Genomic DNA, 21712 nt, shown 5'->3' with positions numbered 1-21712 from the left:
ATTTACCTCATCTGTACCCCTCATAATTTTGTATACCCCTATCAAATCTCCCCTCAATCTTCTACGTTCCAAGGAATAAAGTCCTAACCTATTCAATCTTTTCTTATAACTCAAGCAACATTGTAAATTTTCTCTGTACTCTTTCAACCTTATTTACATCTTCCCTGGAGATAGGTGACCAAAACTTCATTCAATACTCCAAATTAGGCTTCACTAATATCTTATACATAACATCCCACCTCCTGTACTTTGAATTATGAAGGCCAATGTGCCAAAAGCTTTCTTTATGAGCCTATCTACCTGCGATGCCACTTTCAACGGATTATGGACCTCTGTTCCCAGATCCCTTTGTTCTACCACACTCCTCAGTGCCCTACCGTTCACTGTGCAAGTCCTAACACTGGTTGGTCCTACCGAACTTGTCTGCGTTAAATCCCATCTGCCAATTTCCTTCTCGAGGAGATTGAATGCGGATTTTGCAAGAACTAACCCCAACCCTAATACACCTGCTCCATTCAGATCAGCTTGTGCAAAACACAGCAGGGATAAGTCACTTACAACAGAGTTCCAACACTGAAGGAATGCCAAGCACAGCCTGCAACGATCTCTCTTTAAATTACAGACGTTACGCTTTGCCTCTTACAGTGAGAAATTAAAAACTTCCCTTCACTAAGACTTGTGCTCCCTCATCTTCAAGATCATGTAAGATTAATGACGCAAAATTGTTTGATGTCATTTCCAAAGGAGAATGAAATAGTTGTTATTCTGGATCTGATACAGTACCAAAAAACCACAGTAAGATAGAGAACACAATATTATTTCTTTTAAAAAGCAATAAATATTAAATACATAGATAGCTTTTACACATAAATCCGTTTGTTCGCTAATCGCCAGCTGCTGTCAGAGGAAGGCCCTGTACTTCAGTGGTCCCCCACTCTTTCAACGGAAAAAGAGAGCCTGTCAGTATTTGGGACAGGGTCTCGGAGAAGCAACGCGGAGGATTGTAACATCGGAGCAGCAAGCTGCTGGTCTCCTGCCCTCCTTGCAGGAGCGACCGCTCTCTCTCCCTTGCTGCCGCATCCCTGTTATAGATGGACGCCTCTCTATCCTGAGGCTGTGCCCTCTTGTCCGAGAAACATCCTTTCCACATCTACTCTGTCCGTATCTGTGAACATTCGAAAGGATTCAACGAGATCCCCCTCATCCTTCTAAACTCCAGCGAGTACAGAGCCAGAGCCATCAAACGTTGCTCTCATCTCCAGGATCATCCTTGGGAACCTCCTCTGGCCCTCTCTCCAATGCCAGCACGTCTTTTCTTAGAGATGAGGAGCCCAAAACGGTTCACAATTCCCAAGGTGCGGCCACACCAGTTCACTGGAATTTAGAAGGATGAGAGGGGATCTGATCGAGACATATAAGATTATTAAGGGACTGGACACGCTGGAGGCAGGAAGCATGTTCCCGCTGATGGGTGAGTCCAGAACTAGAGGCCATAGTTTAAGAATAAGGGGTAGGCCATTTAGAACTGAGATGCGGAAAAACTTTTGGTGGATCTGTGGAATGCTCTGCCCCAGAAGGCAGTGGAGGCCAAGTCTCTGGATGCATTCAAGAGAGAGTTAGATAGAGCTCTTATAGATAGCAGGATCAAGGGATATGGGGAGAGGGCAGGAACGGGGTACTGATTGTGGATGATCAGCCATGATCACAGTGAATGGCGGTGCTGTCTCAAAGGGCCGAATGGCCTACTCCTGCACCTATTGTCTATTATAAAGCCTCAGCATCACATCTTGTTCTTGTATTCGAGACCTCTTGAAATGAATGCTAACACTGCATTTGTCTTCCTCACCACCGACTCGACCTGCAAGTTAACCTTCACAGGGATCTGCACAAGGACTCTCAGATCCCTCTGCATCTCAGAGTTTTGGAATTTCTCCGTTTAGAAAACAGTCCGCACATTTATTTCTACTACCAAAGTGCACGACCGTGCATTTTCCAACACTGTATTTCATTTGCCACTTTCTTGCCCATTCTCCTGATCTGTCTCAGTCCTTCTGCATCCTACCTGTTTCCTCAACACTACCTGCCCCTCTGCCAATCTTCGTATCGCCTGCAAACTTGGCAACAAAGCCATCCATTCCATCATCTAAATCACTGATATACAGCATAAAAAGAGAGGATACTGTCTGCGTTGACTCTGTACATCGTCCCCGTGGCCTTGTGGATTTTGGCTTTGTGCTTCAGTTTCCTCCGTGACCCTCGGGCTAGCGGAGGGCTGGAGTGCCTTACGCCTCCTTTGGTAGGGACGTCGACTCCATGAAGTCAAAAACGACAGTTACGCTTTAACATACACAGAGCCCTGAGCGTGGCTCCCCCAGGCCCCACAATCTCATCCGAGAGCCGAGTCCACACAACTTGAGCCGTCTCTCCTCGACACCCACAATCCCATTCAGGGATGCAAGTAGGAGGTATCTGTATGGGCTGCTGCTCCACACCCTCCACTTCCTTGCCCTTGTCCACCGTCCCGATACGCCATGGTGGTTGGTCTTTCCACCTAGAGGTGAGGGAGGCCCCAAATGGAAGTCCCTTTACGAGGGAGTTCTTCCCATGCATCTTGGGGATCTGGGGTGGAGGGTGCTGCATAGAGAGGTACCCTGCAATAAGTTCTTTAGCTTGTACATGGATCTCTCACCCGCATGCCACTTCTGTGGGCTGGAGGAGACCGTGTACCACATGTAAATAGAGTGTGTGAGGCTGCAGTCCCTATTTGCATATCTGCGTGGGCTGTTTCTTGCCTTCTGGTTGCATTTTAGCCCCACCTTATTTATATATGGTCATCCAGTAAGGAGGGGGCATGGAGGGATGACGATATCCTTGTCAACTTGCTCCTGGGGCTGGAGAAATCAGCTGTCCGTGGGTCTTGGCAATGGATGGCAGAGGGTTCTGCCTGGGCAGACTGCCTAGCAATATTTAGGGGGTATGTTCGTGCCTGAGTGAATATCGAGATGGAACACGGGCAGACCACGGTGACCTTAGGGGCGTTCCGGGACCGTTGGGCTCCGCAGGGGGTGGGGTATTGCAGTCATTGACGGAAACATTTTAGTTTTAATGTTTATTGTCTAATTTAGCCAGACGGGCTGGCCATGTCGTCAGGATGTCTGACAGTCGACTACCAAAACAGCTGCTGTATGGAGAGCTGAGCCAGGGCAAGTGCTCAGTTGGAGGGCAGAAGAAACGTTTCAAAGACTGCCTCAAAGTGTCCCTCAAAGACCTCAACATCAATCCCGGTAGCCGGGAATCGCTCGCTCTGGACCGCCCAACCTGGTGGAGCAGGACCACTAAAGGAGCATATGTAGTTGTAGTTGTAGTACTGTACACACTCAGTGGCTGAAATCAAGACGCACCGCAGAGGCTCAGAGGAAACGCGCCGTGCGCGAGGCTCGAGCTGCCTCCAAGTCCACTGCAGCATCTACCCTCATGTGTCCCACATGTGGGCAAGCTCTCAGGGCCCGGATTGGCCTCACCAGTCACCTCCGGACCCACAGTCACAAACCCTCCACCTGACAGAAGTCGTGATCGTCTTCGACTCCGAAGGACGAACAACAACAACAATTATAGTGAAGTAATTGCATTAGTCACTGGTTTGTATATACTGTAGCACTGAATTTGTAATAAAGATATTTGGATATTTAAAATAAATAGAAGAGATGGTCCAGTGCCCACCCCCGCTCAAGGACGAGATTAGAAATACCTTGGTTTCTCCTGAGCGTCCATTTGCCTGGTGACATCGTCCATCCAGAGCATCAGGGCTCGGACCAGGTTGAAGAAGCGGAACTTCTCGACCGAATCCGACAGCATCTGCTTGCGCCCCTTGCTGGAGTTGAGGAGGGCATTCCAGGCATCCACGACGTTATCCTCGTGCCGCTGGATGTCCTCCGCCTTCTCGCCGGCGTACGCCGACCGCAGGTGAGAAGCGTCCTCCTGTACCTGCTTCACCTGCGTTGTCAACAAGGGAAATCGTCGAGTGGTCAGTAGCACAATCAGCAAATGAGGATAACACTCAGTGGCCACTCTTATTAGGTACAGGTGTGGTCTCCTGCTCCTTCACGATTCAACATACACGATCAGAGATGCCCTTCTGCACATCATTGTTGTAGCATGCAGTTACCTGAGTTACTGTCGCCTTCCTGTCAGCTTGAACCAGTCTGGCCGTTCTCCTCTGACCTCTCTCATTAACACTGTTGCTCACCAGATAAATTTCTTTTGTTTTCGCACCATTCTCTGTAAACTCCAGAGACTGTTGTGCGTGAAAATCCCAGGAGATCAGCAGTTTCTGAGATACTCAAACCACCCCATCTGGCACCAACAACTGTCAACGTCAGTTGGATCACATTTTTTCCCCATTCTGATGTTTGGACGGAATGGCAACTTGACCATGACTGCATGCATTTACGCCCTGAGTTGCTGCCATATTGATGGGCTGAATGGATATTTGCATTAAGAAACACGTGTACCTAATAGAGCAGCCACTGAGTGTGTACAGTACTACAACTACAGTCAACCTTCAAGATATTTTCAGAGGCAAATCTCACCATCAAAACACAATGAAAACAATGTTCTCCTTGAAGCAAAGGTTAATAGACCTTGAGCAACAGACACAAAATGCTGGAGGGATTCAGCAACACACACAAAATGCTGGTGGAACACAGCAGGCCAGGCAGCATCTACAGGGAGAAGCGCTGTCGACGTTTCGGGCCAAGACCCTTCGTCAGGACTCAAAACAGGTTCAATACCGCCCCCTGCTGACCGGGAGGATTCAGGAGAGTGGTCCCAACATCTAAAACAGGTTCAATACCGCCCCCTGCTGACCGGGAGGATTAAGGAGAGTGGTCCCAACATCTAAAACAGGTTCAATACCGCCCCCTGCTGACCGGGAGTATTCAGGAGAGTGGTCCCAACATCTAAAACAGGTTCAATACCGCCCCCTGCTGACCGGGAGGATTCAGGAGAGTGGTCCCAACATCTAAAACAGGTTCAATACCGCCCCCTTCTGACCGGGAGGATTCAGGAGAGTGGTCCCAACATCTAAAACAGGTTCAACACCGCCCCCTGCTGACCGGGAGGATTCAGGAGAGTGGTCCCAACATCTAAAACAGGTTCAATACCGCCCCCTGCTGACCGGGAGGATTCAGTAGAATGGTCCCAACATCTAAAACAGGTTCAATACCGCCCCCTGCTGACCGGGAGGATTCAGGAGAGAGTCCCAACATCTAAAACAGGTTCAATACCATCCCCTGCTGACCGGGAGGATTCAGGAGAGTGGTCCCAACATCTAAAACAGGTTCAATACCGCCCCCTGCTGACCGGGAGGATTCAGGAGAGTGGTCCCAACATCTAAAACAGGTTCAATACCGCCCCCTGCTGACCGGGAGGATTCAGGAGAGTGGTCCCAACATCTAAAACAGGTTTAATACCGCCCCCTGCTGACCGGGAGGATTCAGGAGAGTGGTCCCAACATCTAAAACAGGTTCAATACCGCCCCCTGCTGACCGGGAGGATTCAAGAGAGTGGTCCCAACATCTAAAACAGGTTCAATACCGCCCCCTGCTGACCGGGAGGATTCAGGAGAGTGGTCCCAACATCTAAAACAGGTTCAATACTGCCCCCTGCTGACCAGGAGGATTCAGGAGAGTGGTCCCAACATTACTAAGGCACACAAAATGCTGGTGGAACACAGCAGGCCAGGCAGCATCTATAAGGAGAAGCACTGTCAACGTTTCGGGCCGAGACCCTTCGTCAGGACCTTCTCCTTACAGATGCTACCTGGTCATTTTGTGTGTGTTGCTTGAATTTCCAGCATCTGCAGATTTCCTTGTGTTTGGGATTCAGCAAGTCAAGCAGCATCTATGGGGGTTGGTGGGGGCGGGAGGAATAAATAGTGGATGTTTCAGGCTCAGTATTTAATTATCACTTCCTTCTTCTATATTATGTATTGCATTGAATTGCTGCTACTAGATTAACAAATTTCACAACACATGCTGTTGATAAATAAAACTGGTTCTGATTCTGATTGATGAGGTCTGACGAAATCAGGAGATCCTAAAAGAGTTGGACTAGGTGCTACATTTTGGTAGGACAAAATAGGACATACATGGTAAATGGTAGGGCATTGATGAATGCAGTAGAACAAAGTGATCTAGGAATAATGGAGCATATATAGGAATAGATGGGTGGAATCTCATGTGGATAGAGTGGTGAAGAAAGCTTTTGGTATGCTGGCCCTTATAAATCAGAGCATTGAGTATAGGAGTTGGGATGTAATGTTAAAATTGTACAAGGCATTGGTGAGGCCAAATTTGGAGTATTGTGTACAGTTCTGGTCACTGAATTATAGGAAAGATGTCAACAAAATAGAGAGAGTACAGAGCAGATTTACTAGAATGTTACCTGGGTTTCAGCACCTAAGTTACAGAGAAAAGTTGAACAAGTTAGGTATTTATTCTTTGGAGCGTAGAAGGTTGAAGGCAAACTTGATAGAGGTATTTAAAATTATGAGGGGGATAGATAGAGTTGACGTGGATAGGCTTTTTCCATTGAGAGTAGGGGAGATTCAAACAAGACATGAGTTGAGAGTTAAGGGGCAAGAGTTTAGGGGTAACACGAAGAGGAACTTCTTTACTCAGAGAGTGGTAGCTGTGTGGAACGAGCTTCCAGAAGAAGTGGTAGAGGCAGGTTCAATTTTGTCATTTAAAAAAAAATTGGATAGGTATGTGGACAGGAAAGGAATGGAGGGTTATGGGCTGTGTGCAGGTCGGTGGGACTAGCGTTCAGCACAGACTAGAGGGGCCGAGATGGCTTGTTTCCGTGCTGTAATTGTCATATGGTTATAGGTCATCCTGGGTTTAGAAAGGAGAAACAGAGGGTAGCTCGTCCCAACCGCAGTTTCTTCAAGGATCTGGAGATCACATATGAAAAGCAAACGTGGTGGATCTGTGGAATTCATTGCCACTGACAGTTGTGGAGGTCAAATCATCGGGTACATTTAAAGCAGAGTTCAATAGGAATGTTGGTTAGCAAGGTTAGAGGGAGAAGGCAGGAGAATAGGGTCCAGCCATGATGGAAGGGCAGAACTGGCCTGATGGGCCAAATGGCCCAATTCTGCTCCTATGCCTTATGGTCTAAATGCTTAGGGTTCAGACAGGAGTGGACAGAAGTAGGTCTGGAGGGAGAACAGCAAGGCACAGAGTAAATGAGGGAAGGAATGATTTGAACCCTGACCTGTGCGCTCAGTGCCTGAATGTCATGTTCGTACGTGGTGTGCATTCGGTGCATCCTCTCCACCGTGTTCAGATCTCGGCCCATTTCCTCGGGCAGCTGCTTCTCCTTTTCCTGGATGCGGTCCAGCGTCTCCCTGGCGTCGTGGTAGAAGCTGTGCAGCTCGTACGAGGCCGCCAGCATCTGCGTCCGGGTGTCGATGAGCTCTAGGAGGTCGGCCCAGGCCTCGTTCAGCCCGTCCTTCCACTCCGCGATGGTGGCGTTCTCTGAGTGGCCCAGGTCGATTTGCTCGTTGGCCATTCGGTTCACTGAGTCCACGCGCTCCTGCCCGATGTTGCTGGTGTCGCGGGCAAACTCGCGGAATTTATCCCGCAGCATCTAGACAGAGGAGGTAAAGAATCAGTTTTGACCTGTATTTGCATAATAATGGCTCGGGGGATACAAAAATAGATTATGGCTGTTGGAAATTTAAAACCTTTTCTGGGTTTTAAATCCCTGACTTATGGACACCCTGTAGCGGTGTGCTACAAACAGCGCTAAAATTACGACACGGAGTCGGTAACTGCAGTCGAAGGAAAAACTTTATTCGAAAACTTCAGCCTCACTTTTAAGCCTCTGTCAACCGGCCCCCCATGGCGAAGAGGCTCCAAAGCTCTGTGCTCGCAAACCCCCGTAGGCTATCTAATTGTGAGTCGGTTCGCATACGCTAGGAAATGAGCCGCCACATAACCCCCCCCCAGAACCGGCGATACACCCCCCAATGTCCACAGCCTGGGCCAGAACCTGCTTGGGAGGTCGGCCCCTGCGCCGAGGCGCCGGAAACTCGGCCGGTTGCGCCAGGTCCACATGGGCCGGCTTGAGGCGGTCCACCGTGAAAACCTCCTCCTTCCCCCCAACGTCCAGCACGAACGTGGACCCGTTGTTCCGGAGCACCGTAAACGGCCCCTCGTATGGCCGCTGCAGCGGTGGCCGATGCCCGCCCCTTCGTACAAACACAAACTTACAGTTCCGTAGGTCTTTGGGTACGCAGGTCGGGTGCCGCCCATGCTGTGAAGTGGGTATGGGGGCCAGGTTACCGAGCTTCTCGCGAAGTCTGCCCAGGACTGCAGCGGGTTCTTCCTCTTGCCCCCTCGGGGCTGGTAGGAACTCCCCGGGGACGGCCAGGGGCGCGCCGTATACCAACTCGGCCGACGAGGCGTGCAGGTCGTCCTTGGGCGCTGTGCGGATGCCGAGAAGGACCCAGGGAAGCTCGTCCGCCCAGTTGGCTCCTCGCAGGCGGGCCATGAGGGCCGACTTCAGGTGACGGTGGAAACGCTCCACTAGCCCGTTCGACTGTGGGTGGTAGGCAGTGGTGTGGTGCAGCTGAGTCCCCAAAAGGCTGGCCATAGCTGACCACAGGCTGGAGGTGAACTGGGCGCCTCTGTCGGAGGTAATGTGGGCTGGTACACCAAAGCGGGATATCCAGGTGGCGATCAGGGCTCGGGCGCAAGATTCGGAGGTGGTGTCGGTGAGCGGGACCGCCTCTGGCCATCTTGTGAACCGGTCCACGATAGTCAGGAGGTAACGCGCTCCGCGCGACACTGGCAGGGGGCCCACGATATCCACATGAATGTGGTCGAAACGCCGGTGGGCGGGATGGAACTGCTGCGGTGGGGCTTTGGTGTGCTGCTGAACCTTGGCCGTCTGGCAGTGCATGCACGTCCTGGCCCATTCACGGACCTGTTTGCGGAGTCCGTGCCAAACGAACCTGCTGGAAACCATCCGGACAGTTGTCCGGATGGAGGGATGCGCCAAGTTATGAATGGAGTCGAAAACACGTCGCCGCCAGGCTGCGGGGACGACCGGACGGGGCTGGTTGGTGGCGACGTCACAGAGTAGGGTCCTCTCACCTGGGCCCACGGGGAGGTCCTGGAGCTGCAAACCAGAGACTGCAGTCCTGTAACTCGGAATCTCCTCATCTACCTGCTGTGCCTCTGCCAGTGCCTCAAAGTCTACCCCTTGGGAAAGGGCATGAACGGTAGGGCGAGAGAGCGCATCCGCCACGACATTGTCCTTACCCGAGACGTGCCGGACATCCGTTGTGTATTCAGAGATGTAGGACAGGTGGCGTTGCTGGCGGGATGACCAGGGGTCGGATGCTTTCGTAAACGCAAAGGTAAGCGGTTTGTGGTCCGTGAACGCGGTGAAGGGCCGACCTTCTAGGAAGTACCTGAAATGCCGGATTGCCAGGTAGAGCGCCAACAGTTCCCGGTCAAAAGCACTGTACTTGAGCTCGGGTGGCCGCAGGTGTTTGCTGAAAAACGCCAGGGGTTGCCAGCGACCTGCGATGAGCTGCTCCAGCACCCCACCGACTGCCGTGTTTGATGCGTCCACTGTGAGGGCGGTAGGGGTGTCCATTCTGGGATGTACTAGCATTGCGGCGTCAGCCAAAGCTTCCTTCGTTTGAACGAAAGCGGCGGCGGACTCCTCGTCCCAGGTAATGTCCTTGCTCGGACCCGACATCAGGGCGAACAGGGGGCGCATGATCCGGGCAGCTGAAGGGAGGAAGCGGCGGTAGAAATTGACCATACCTACGAATTCCTGAAGGCCTTTGACCGTGGTGGGTCGGGGGAAGTGGCGGACCGCATCTACCTTAGCGGGCAGAGGGGTTGCCCCGTCTTTAGTAATCCTGTGGCCCAGGAAGTCAATGGTATCAAGTCCGAACTGGCATTTGGCAGGGTTGATTATAAGACCGTACTCACTCAGTCGGGCGCAGAGTTGACGGAGGTGGGACAGATGCTCCTGACGACTGCCGCTGGCTATGAGGATGTCATCCAAATAGATGAACGCGAAGTCCAGGTCCCGTCCCACCGCGTCCATTAACCGCTGGAACGTCTGTGCGGCATTCTTCAGGCCGAACGGCATGCGGAGGAACTCGAAGAGGCCAAACGGGGTGATGAGAGCCGTCTTGGGGACGTCGTCAGGATGCATCGGGATTTGATGGTACCCTCGGACAAGGTCGACCTTGGAGAAGATCCGGGCGCCGTGCAGGTTTGCCGCAAAGTCCTGAATGTGCGGCACAGGGTAGCGGTCCGGTGTGGTAGCCTCGTTCAGCCTGCGGTAGTCGCCGCACGGTCTCCAGCCCCCCGTCGCTTTGGGCACCATGTGCAGGGGGGAAGCCCAGGGGCTGTCGGACCGCCGGATGATCCCCAATTCCTCCATTCTCTGGAACTCCTCCTTCGCCAGTCGGAGCTTGTCCGGGGGAAGCCGCCGAGCACGGGCATGGAGGGGTGGTCCCTGTGTCGGGATGTGGTGCTGTACGCCGTGCCTGGGCATGGCTGCTGTGAACTGCGGTGCCAGAACCGATGGGAACTCCGCCAGGACCCTGGTGAAGTCGTTGTCGGACAGCGTGATGGAGCCGAGGTGAGGGGCTGGCAACTGGGCCGCGCCCAGGGAGAACGTCTGAAAGGTCTCGGCGTGTACCAGTCTCTTCCTGGGCAGGTCAACCAGCAGGCTGTGAGCTCGCAAAAAATCCGCACCCAGAAGCGGTTGGGCTACGGCGGCCAGTGTGAAGTCCCACGTGAACTGGCTGGGGCCGAACTGTAGCTGCACCTGACGGGTGCCATAGGTCCTTACTGTGCTGCCATTCACGGCCCTCAGGGGGGGACCCGGTGCCCTGCTGCGAGTGTCGTAACTTGTCGGAGGTAAAACGCTGACCTCAGCCCCAGTATCGACCAAAAAGCGGCGTCCCGACCTGCTATCCCACACATACAGGAGGCTATCCCGATGGCCAGCCGCCGTAGCCATCAGCGGCGGCTGGCCCTGGCGTTTCCCGGGAACTTGCAGGGCGGGCGGCAACGGCGGGCTTCTGCGCCCCACCGCTGGTGGTAGAAGCACCAGTGGTCATTGGGCCGGGGGTTAGTGGGCTCTGCGGCCGGGCCTGGACTGGTTTGCTGCCGGGAGCGTGGCTGGGTGATCTGTGCGATGGACGCCCCGCTCACCTTATTGGCGTTCCACAGCAAGTCCGCCCGGGCTGCCACCTTCCGGGGGTCACTGAAATCCGCGTCGGACAGCAGCAGGCGTATGTCCTCGGGCAGCTGCTCCAGGAATGCCTGCTCAAACATGAGGCCTGTGTGTCCCTCGGCCAGAGACAACATCTCGTTCATTAAAGCCGATGGAGGTCTGTCTCCCAAGCCATTCAGGTGCAGTAAACGGGCAGCCCGCTCGCGCCGTGAGAGTCCGAAAGTCCTGAGGAGCAGGGCTTTGAATTCCGTGTACTTGCCGTCTGCCGGGGGCGACTGTACGAACTCCGCGACCTGGGCAGCTGTGTCCTGGTCGAGGGAGCCCACCACGTAGTAGTAGCGGGTGTCTTCTGAGGTGATCCGGCGAACGTGGAATTGGGCTTCGGCTTGCTGGAACCATAGGTCCGGGCGCTGTGTCCAGAAACCCGGCAGTGTCAACGAAACCGCATGAACAGAGGCGGGGTCGGTCATTTCAGGTCCAAAAATCGTTTGGACCGTCGGGGTCACCAATTGTAGCGGTGTGCTACAAACAGCGCTAAAATTACGACACGGAGTCGGTAACTGCAGTCGAAGGAAAAACTTTATTCGAAAACTTCAGCCTCACTTTTAAGCCTCTGTCAACCGGCCTCCCATGGCGAAGAGGCTCCAAAGCTCTGTGCTCGCAAACCCCCGTAGGCTATCTAATTGTGAGTCGGTTCGCATACGCTAGGAAATGAGCCGCCACAACCCCATCCATATAAATAAGCTGCCATAAATACCGAATTCAAATGAGAATCAGCTTGAGAAAGATCTTGTTTACATGTAACTCACAGTATTCTGCAAATCTGCGCACACACAAAATACCAGAGGAACTCAACAAGCCAGGTAGCATCTATGGAAATGAATAAAAAATCGACTTTTTGGGCCGAGACCCTTCTTCGGGACTGAAAAAGGGGTGAGATTCACCTATCACCTTCTTGATATCCTCCATCCCCTCCTCCCAACCTTTTTTAAAAAAAAAATTCTCCCCCCCCCCTTCCTTTCCAGTCCTGAAGGTGGGGCCCATCCCGAAACGTCGACTGCTTATTCACCTCCATGGAAGCTGCCTGGTCTGCTGAGTTCCTCCCGCACTCCGTGCGTGCTGCTCTGGATTTCCAGCACTTGCAGACTTCCTCGTGTTTAGATTCTGCAGATGACGGAAAATCCAGAGCGAGTTTTCATGTTTGTGTCGGAGCTGCTTACATTACCTTGCAGTAATCAGACACCATTGTGTCTTAAGAAAACCCCCTGTTTTATGATGGGAGGCCACTTGAGAGAATTTCTTTTATAAGCTGACAAGCAATCGCTTATTGATAACTTGTGTAATAACACTCTACTACACAATGTAACATTCTCTTGTACTGCAAGCTCAGAGGAACCAGTCATTGTGCGGGGGACATCTTGATTCTGTACCATTGTAAAGCGGGCAGGGGAAAACAGTTTTAAAAAATCATGTTAATTAGACGTGATAAAAGAACACCGTCCATTACATTACTGCAGAGGGAGGGTTAGCCATATCAAGTGATTTTGTGTATTTTTATACTGATGAATATCTGTGAACGTGGAACCCATTCGTAACTTGGGGGTGACCTGCCCAGGTTAATTTTAATCCCCAATTTTAGTCTGATTTTCGATTATATCATTCAGCTATATAACCCATGGGTTACAGCATATCCAGTTCAAAGACACAAATGCTGGAAATCTAGAGCGATACACACAATGACTTGTATTTTTTTTTTCCTTGTGCATTGAGTGTTGGTCTACATTTTTTTCCCTTTAGATTGGGTTCTTTCAGGTTTCTTGCTTCGTGGCTCCCCGTGGGCAAGCAAATTTCAAGGTTGTGTGATTGACACATTCTTTGGTAATGGAATCTTGACGTGCTGGAGGTTCAGGCAGCGATCGTGACGGGATTAAATGAACAGTCGACGTTTTGGGCCCAGGCCCTTCATCGGGTCTGGGACTGAAAGGTCGGCTGCCTGACCTCCTCCAGCACATTATGCATTTCCAATTCAAAGTAAATCTAATTCTCAAAGTACGCAGATGTCACCATAAACAACACTGAGAATCATGTCCTTGTAGGCAAACTCAACAAGTCTATAGAACAACAACCACAGCAGACTCAATGAAAGACTGCCCAACTAGGGCGTTCCACCACAGTGCATTAGACAACAAACTCTGCAAATGCATAAATTAGAAATAATAATAATTTTTTTAAATGAGCAACAAATATCGAGAACATGAGATGAAAGTTGCGGCCACTGGTTCTAGGAACATTACTGTGCTCATAAATGTGACGACGAGCAGCACTGTCTCAGAGTGGGTTCCTGATCTGCCCGACTCTTGGAGTGAGATTTCTTTTTTGCCCTCTATGATCTTAAATCTATGCCCCCCCCCCAGTTATCATCCTTCCTGCCCAGTGGTATTTCCTCCCCACTCAGCATACCTCAGCCTCCCGCAGTTGTGTTCACCACATACATTTCTGAAGGAAACGACCTACGTGCCTGATCTTTTACTGCAGTTCCAATTTTCTCAGTGAAGAAGAATCAAAATAGCCCTGTGCCTTGCTCTGCAGTCAGCTCTTCTCTGTAATATGCTGATGACTACGAATTGATGAGCATTTTAATAATTGGAGTGAACGAGTAACTGAACCCATTTGGTTAACGGTCTCCTGTTTTTCTTCGAGTGGGAATATTCAGCTGCTTATCCAGCAACGCTAGGCAGAAATGCACGCCAAGGGCATTCTGACATTGTTGCTCAGGGCACCTAGAGCAGAAGTCCTTGTCCGTGTATTTATTTACTGGGATACAGTGTGGAATACGGCCCTTCTGGCCCTTCAAGTCCAGCAACCCCCAGTTTAACCCTCGGCTAATAGAAACATAGAAAACCTACAGCACAATACAGGCCCTTTGGCCCACAAAGCTGTGCCGAACATGTACTTACTTTAGAAATTACCCAGGGTTACCATTAGCCCTCTATTTTTCTAAGCTCCATGAATCCATCCAGGAGACTCTTAAAAGATCCTATCGTATCCGCCTCCACCACCGTCGCTGGCAGTCTATTCCACGCACTCACCACTCTCTGAGTAAAAAACTTACCCCTGACATCTCCTCTGTACCTACTTCCAAGCACCTTAAAACTGTGTCCTCTTGTGCTAGCCATTTCTACCCTGGGGCAAAGCCTCTGACTGTCGACACGATCAATGCCTCTCATCATCTTATACACCTCTATCAGGTCACCTCTCAGGAGAAAAAGCCACTTTCACTCAACAAAGTTCCCCACAGACTCACCCCCCCCCCCCCCAGCACCAGTTCCCACAGACTGCTCCCCGTACCCGTTCCCCACAGATGTGCACCCACCATCTCCACCCCCTGCCCCCCACGATCCGGCAGAGAGCCGAGAACATCACGAGATCCGGCGGAGGCCAGTTAAAGGGGCAGCCAGGGCGCCGGCTGCTTTCCCGGTGATCGGAGCATCACTGGCTGCTAATTATGGGACAATGACCAATCGACCAATGACCAATCGACGTCTTTGGACTGTGGGAGAAAACCCGCACAGTCACCGGGAGAACGTGCTAACTCCGCGCAGGCAACGGCGGGAACTGAACGGGTCACTGGCACTATGAGGCGTCGTGCTAACCACTACACTAATGTGTTCCACTTTCCTCCCACATTCCAAAGACGTACAGACGGGTCAGTAGGTTACTTGGTCTTGTGTGTAATTGGCCGGAAGGGTCTGTTACTGTGCCGTATCGCTAAATAAAAACTGGACTAATATCCAGAGGCTTCTAATATTGATCTAAAGACACGAGTTGAAAATAGGGAGACAAAGCTGTCAGTCACATTCACAGCGGGCACAAAACCACCTGGTTGCAGCAAACACTATTCTGTCCGCCAACGCTTTTTACTAGAGGAAATCCGCCGTCTTACCAGGTGACTCCGCGAACATCAACGTGCTTGACCTCGGAAAAGGTCCAACAAGCTCACGATGCAATTGGAGGTGATCTGGTCAACACCACCAGCACCCTGGGTGTTACGTACGTACGGAGCGAGAACTACAACTGAATAGTATAAATATTTCTTTACTTGAGTCGTGTTAAGTAACAGTATGCGCAGGGCAACTTACGGTGTGGCCAAAAGGCACATGCCCTTGCAAGCCCGTGCCCAAGAGGGATTGCACATAGGAGGCCAAATCGATTCACTGTGCAATCGGTCGGCCGCACACGCGCTCGCCACATTCTCGTAATCCACCTGATTCGGTGCACTGTCAATGGATGAGGTGGCTTTGGGCTGTAAGAACACCGAACAGTGGAGTCAATCAGGAAGTGACTGGAGATCAGGGCTCGCACCAATGGTTACTACCCCTCTTGAACAAAAGGGGGTAACTACACTCATTCTACTTCTGGTGTTCCCACACTTTATCCTGCTATTTCATGCTCTCATTGCTTATCGCTATTTATTGATATTTGCATTTGCACAGTTTGTTGCTCATTGATCCCGTTTACAAGTTCTGTTCCGTAGATTTGCTGAGCATGCCTGCAGGAAACAGAATCTCAGGGTTGTATCTGGTGACGTGCATGCACTCTTCATAACAAATTTTCATTTTTAGAATCTTTTTATTGATACATGATTTTCTACAGCTATAAAATGATACAAAACTTCAACAAGTTGATATATACACAATTAATGAAGCTGAGAAAAAAAACTTATCAAAAAAAGGATAATATATGATAATGAAAAAACTACTTTTTATAAAGAAAAGAAGGAAAAAAAAGAGAACCCCAACTTACTAAAAAAAAAGAAAACCCACTAAGAGAAGGAAAAAGAAAAAAAACCCCATTAGGAATCAACTCCTGGAAATAAATTATACTTTGAAATTTGAAATATAAGGTGGGTGACTGCAAAAGGATTAAAACAAACGCTCAGCCCTTGTTCTCATCTCAATCTGTCAATTAGAAACGGAGTGGACGGGAGGGGAGGTGTTTAAAGAAGGCACTTCGTTACTTACGGTGACGTGCTCATAGTCCTGTCCCAGCTCGTGGGAGCCCGCCACGACCTCCCGCTCGGCGATCCACTGCTCTAAGTCGTCCACCTCCCGCTTGAGCTGGCAGAGCCGCAGGCGCTCCTGCAGCTTCTCCCTCCGCTCCTCCGCCAGATCCTTCAGGCCGGCGTACAGCTTGTCCACCTGCGACTGCCTCAAGGTAATCCGGTCACTGCGCGGGAGAAAGTTCTCAAGTGAGTCTGAAATCCGCAGTTACTGTAACGTTCAGACCAACGGTTTTGCCGGCATCCATCATATTTTGCTCCGATTTATTTAGAGGTTAAGGGTGCCCGTGAGACTGGAGTCTGTAGCCTCTGTGGTGATGGTGGTGGTGAACAGTTACTGTCAACGTGGGCTAAGTGCTCTCAAGACGCTATTGAGTCTCTACTTACTTTCTGACCCTTTAGGGAGTCAGGAATCACAAGCCGTCTTAATTCTGATGGCCGCTTCTTTTAACGTACAAACAAACATACAGATCCTAAGCAAACTAAATAAAGAGCTGAGGAACGGCGCTGAGAGGCAAAGTGTGGAAGAGATTTTGTTACTAGCTAGATACTAAGGGGTTAAAGAGTTTTTTTTCCCCACAGCAGCCTTAACCTGTTCCTGCAGGACTGCTGTAAAGGGCTAACTAGCTTGAGCAGGAGTAATCAAAACAAAATCAAGTGATGTTCTGTTTCTTCTATACTTGAACTGTGTAATTGTTCCAGCTTCAAAGCTGAGGGCAGAAGTAGCTTCGAATAGGTAAGGAAAATAGTAACCTGATTATCGAGCAAAGGAATTATCTGCTTGCGTGCTGTATTTCACAAACGTGCTTGGAAGCTTTTGATAACATACACTATGCCTATATAATGAGAAAAGTCTGTGTAGTCAGGGAGAGTCTCAAGAACTCTGCTTTAAGAGGTTGATACGTATAATTTCATAATAAAGACTTTCAAAAGCTATCTCCCTTCGTGTCCGAGTAATACCTTTTCCACAACACAAAGAATGTGGAGACAAAAAGATAGAAAAGAATAAAAGATGGCGTCTCTGAAATAGCCATCACTTTTATAATTGAGATGAGGAATTCCTTAGATGGAAACAAACTAGTAAACAGGCTATGTAATACATCATGCGGGTCAGGTGCTAATACTTAGCCAATGAAAACTGAGAATGGTGATAAACCGTTAGTTTAGCTGCCATGCCGCTTTCTGCCAGTTGAGGATGAACCACCACATGCTGTGCAAAATACATATGTTTGTTAAAGACTACAAATCTAATAAGAAGAATTTATATAAAAAAAAACAGGGGTTTCTAACAATGCTATTAAGATTTAGGCAGATGGGTGACGGTCCAGAGAGGCAGGGGGAGCAGGCAGAGATAGCAGAGCACCCCTGCGGCCATTCCCATTAACAATAAGTATACCGTACTGGATACTGTTGATGGGGATGACCTACCAGGAATGAGTTGTCGTGGTCCTGCCTCTGGCACAGAGGTTGAACCCTCAACTAGAAAGGGGAGGAGGGAAGAGAAGAGAGCGATAGTTTTAGGGGATTCTATAGTCGGGGGGGCAGATAGGAGATTTTGTGGGGCAGATCGGGAGTCTCGGATGGTATGTTGCCTCCCTGGTGCCAGGGTCCGGGACATCTCAGATCGGGTGCAGGCTATTCTTGAGAACGAGGGCATGAACCCAGATGTAGTGGTCCATGTAGGGACCAACGATGTAGGTAAGGTGAGTGAGGGGGTCCTGCTTAGAGAGTTCAGGGAGTTAGGAGTGAAGCTGAAAGGCAGGACCTCCAGGGTGACAATCTCGGGATTGCTACCTGTGCCACGTGCGAGTGAGGCGAAGAATAGAATGATTATGCACATTAATATGAGGCTGAGAGCATGGTGCAGGAAGGAAGGGTTCAGGTTTTTGGATAATTGGTCTTTGTTCCAGGGACATTGGGATCTGTTTCGAAGGGACGGTCTACATCTGAACCGGAGGGGTATTAGCATTCTTGCAGGAGTGTTTGCCAGTGCTGATAGGGGGGTTTAAACTAGATGTGCAGGGGGCAGGGATCCAGATCCAGAGGGTTGGTCAGAAGGAGCATGGGATTAAATGTGTAGAAGGTTTGGGTAATCTTGAGAAGGTCATCAAAATTCAGGGTGCAATTAGCCCGATGGAAGTTCAAGGAGCTGGGTTAGGTACAGTAGACAGTCTTTTAAGCAAAGAGAGGAGGAATGGGCTAAGAATTCTATACTTGAATGCACGTAGTGTCAGAAATAAGGCAGATGAGCTTGAAGCTCAGATGAAAATGGGGAACTACGATATTGTTGGGATAACGGAGACATGGCTGCAAGGGGATCAGGCCTGGGAATTGAGTGTACTAGGGTATACGTGCTATCGTAGAGACAGAAATATGGGAAGAGGGGGTGGGGTGGCCCTGTTGGTAAGGAATGAGATTCAGTCCTTAGCAAGAGGTGACTTGGGAACGGGGAAGTAGAGTCTGTGTGGATTGAGCTGAGGAACAGCAAGGGTAAAAAGACCCTAATGGGTGTTGTGTACAGGCCCCCAAACAGTAGCGTGGATATTGGGTACAAGTTGATTAGGGAGTTAACATTGGCATGTGCTAAAGGTAATGTAGTCGTTATGGGAGATTGCAACATGCAGGTGAACTGGGAGCAGGTGCTGGACCCCAGGATAGGGAGTTTGTGGAGTGTCTAAGGGATGTATTTTTGGAACAGCTTGTGCTTGAGCCAACCAGGAACGAGGCTATTTTGGACTTGGTGATGTGTAATGAACAGGAATTGATAAGTGATCTTGAAGTAAAGGAGCCATTAGGAAGTAGTGATCATAACATGATAAGTTTTTATCTACAATTTGAGAGGGATAAGGGCAGATCAGAGGTGTCAGTGTTGCAATTAAATAAAGGAGACTACAGAGCCATGAGGAATGAGCTGGCCAAAGTTAAATGGGCGGATGCCCTGGCAGGAAAGACAGTGGATCAGCAGTGGCAGATATTCTTGGGCATAATACAAAAGATGCAAAAGCAGTTCATACCAATGAGAAGGAAGGATTCAAAGAGGGGGAAGGGGCCACAGTGGTTGACAAAGGAAGTCAGAGATTGTATAGCATTAAAGAAAAAGAAGTATGACAGGGCTAAGATGAGTGGGAATACAGATGATTGGGAAAGTTTTAAGGAGCAGCAGATCTTAACTAAAAAAGCAATACGGAGAGAAAAAATCAGGTATGAGCTCAGTCTAGCCAGGAATATAAAAGGGGATAGCAAAAGCTTTTTTAGCTATGTGAAGAGAAAGAAGATAGTTAAGAACAATGTTGGCCCCTTGAAGAATGAATTGGGAGAAATTGTTATGGGAAACAGGGAAATGGCAACAGAATTTAATGCGTACTTTAGATCTGTCTTCACCAGGGAGGACACAAGCAATCTCCCAGATGTATGGGTCATAAGATATCAGAGGAATTGAGACAGATTGACATTAGGAAAGAAACTGTGATGAGTAGACTGGTAGGACTGAAGGCTAATAAATCCCCGGGTCCAGATGGTCTGCATCCGAGGGTTCTAAAAGTGGTGGCTCAGGAAATTGCGGATGCATTGGTAATCATTTTCCAATGTTCCTTAGATTCAGGATCAGTTCCTGAAGGTTGGAGAGTGGCTAATGTTATCCCACTTTTCAAGAAGGGAGGGAAGGAGAAAACGGAGAACTATCCTAATTAGCCTAATGTCAGTCGTGGGGAAGATGCTTGAGTCCATTATTAAGGATGAAATAGTGGCACATCTAGATGGCAGAAATAGGATTAGGCCGAGCCAGCATGGATTTACCAAGGGCAAATCATGCTTGACTAATCTGTTGGAGTTTTTTGAGGGTGTAACAAGGATGTTAGACGAGGGTAAGCCAGTGGATGTTGTATACCTAGATTTTCAGAAGGCATTCGATAAGGTGCCACATAGGAGATTGGTGACTAAAATCAGAGCTCATGGCATTGGGGGCAGGGTTTCAACATGGATAGAAAACTGGTTGGCAGACAGAAAGCAAAGGGTAGCAGTGAATGGGTGTTTCTCGGACTGGCTGGAGGTGACTAGTGGGGTACCACAGGGCTCTGTATTGGGACCACAGCTCTTTACGATTTATGTCAATGATTTAGATGAGGGCATTGAAAACTATATCAGCAAGTTTGCTGACGATACTAAACTGGGTGGCAGTGTGATATGCGAAGAGGACGTTAGGAGAATACAGGGAGACTTGGATAGGCTGGGTGAGTGGGCAGATACTTGGCAGATGTCATTCAATGTGAATAAATGTGAAGTTATCCACTTTGGAAGCAGGAACAAGAGGGCAGAGTATTGTCTGAACGGTGTAGAGTTAGGTAAGGGAGAAATGCAAAGAGACCTAGGAGTCCTAGTTCATCAGTCAATGAAGGTGAATGAGCAAGTGCAACAGGCAGTGAAGAGGGCAAATGGAATGTTGGCCTTTATTACAAGGGGAATTGAGTACAAGAGCAAGGATGTCCTTTTGCATTTGTACAGGGCCCTGGTGAGACCACACCTGGAATATTGTGTACAGTTTTGGTCTCCAGGTTTAAGGAAGGACATTCTGGCAGTTGAGGAAGTGCAGCGTAGATTCACTAGGTTGATTCCTGGGATGGCAGGGCTGTCTTACGCAGAGAGATTGGAGAGATTGGGCTTGTACACGCTGGAATTGAGGAGATTGAGAGGGGATCTGATTGAAACGTTTAAGATAATTAAAGGATTTGATAGGATTGAGGCAGGAAATATGTTCCAGATGTTGGGAGAGTCCAGTACCAGAGGGCATGGATTGAGAATAAGAGGTCAGTTATTTAAAACAGAGTTGAGGAAGAGCTTCTTCTCCCAGAGAGTTGTGCAGGTGTGGAATGCACTACCTCGGAAGACGGTGGAGGCCAATTCTCTGGATGCTTTCAAGAAGGAGCTAGATAGATATCTGATGGATAGGGGAATCAAGGGATATGGGGACAAGGCAGGGACTGGGTATTGATAGTGAATGATCAGCCATGATCTCAGAATGGCGGTGCAGACTCGAGGGGCCGAATGGTCTACTTCTGCACCTATTGTCTATTGTCTATTACTGCGGCAGTGAAGAAACAGGAGGACTTTTCCAGGTCAGGGTGGCGGAGGGAAATCTGTCATGTGGTGTTCCCATATTGGCATCTTCGTCTTCGAAGGTACAGAGGTCCTCGATCTGAGAGGTACGGGAAGAGTAGTCTAGGTAATGCTAGCCTTCATTTCGAAAGGACTAGAATATAAAAGCAAGAGGCTTTATAAGGCATTGGGCAGATCGCACTTGGAGTATCGTGAGCAGTTTCAAGCCTCTTGTCTAAGAAAGGATGTGCTGGCATTGGAGAAGGTTCGAAGGATGAACGAGAATGA

The 21712-nt window shown here is 49.5% G+C and overlaps 1 protein-coding gene across 4 annotated transcripts in view; it reads right to left on the bottom strand.

Moving 5' to 3' along the window:
• The window catches only part of LOC132384011 (spectrin beta chain, non-erythrocytic 1-like), a 444742-nt gene that overhangs the window by 42107 nt on the left and 380923 nt on the right, over nt 1-21712 (bottom strand). For all 4 annotated transcript variants that reach the window (XM_059955276.1, XM_059955278.1, XM_059955275.1 and 1 more), the window contains 3 exons: nt 16296-16500; nt 7276-7650; nt 3749-3993 (listed from right to left, as the gene is read on the bottom strand). In XM_059955276.1, coding sequence (XP_059811259.1) covers nt 3749-3993; nt 7276-7650; nt 16296-16500 — 825 coding nt within the window. The remainder of the gene's footprint in view (nt 1-3748; nt 3994-7275; nt 7651-16295; nt 16501-21712) is intronic.

This window comes from Hypanus sabinus, chromosome 31 (genome assembly GCF_030144855.1).
Source record: "Hypanus sabinus isolate sHypSab1 chromosome 31, sHypSab1.hap1, whole genome shotgun sequence".
Taxonomy (NCBI): domain Eukaryota; kingdom Metazoa; phylum Chordata; class Chondrichthyes; order Myliobatiformes; family Dasyatidae; genus Hypanus; species Hypanus sabinus.
Note: the sequence above shows the minus strand (reverse complement) of the source record. Positions and strands in the feature narration are given on the sequence as shown.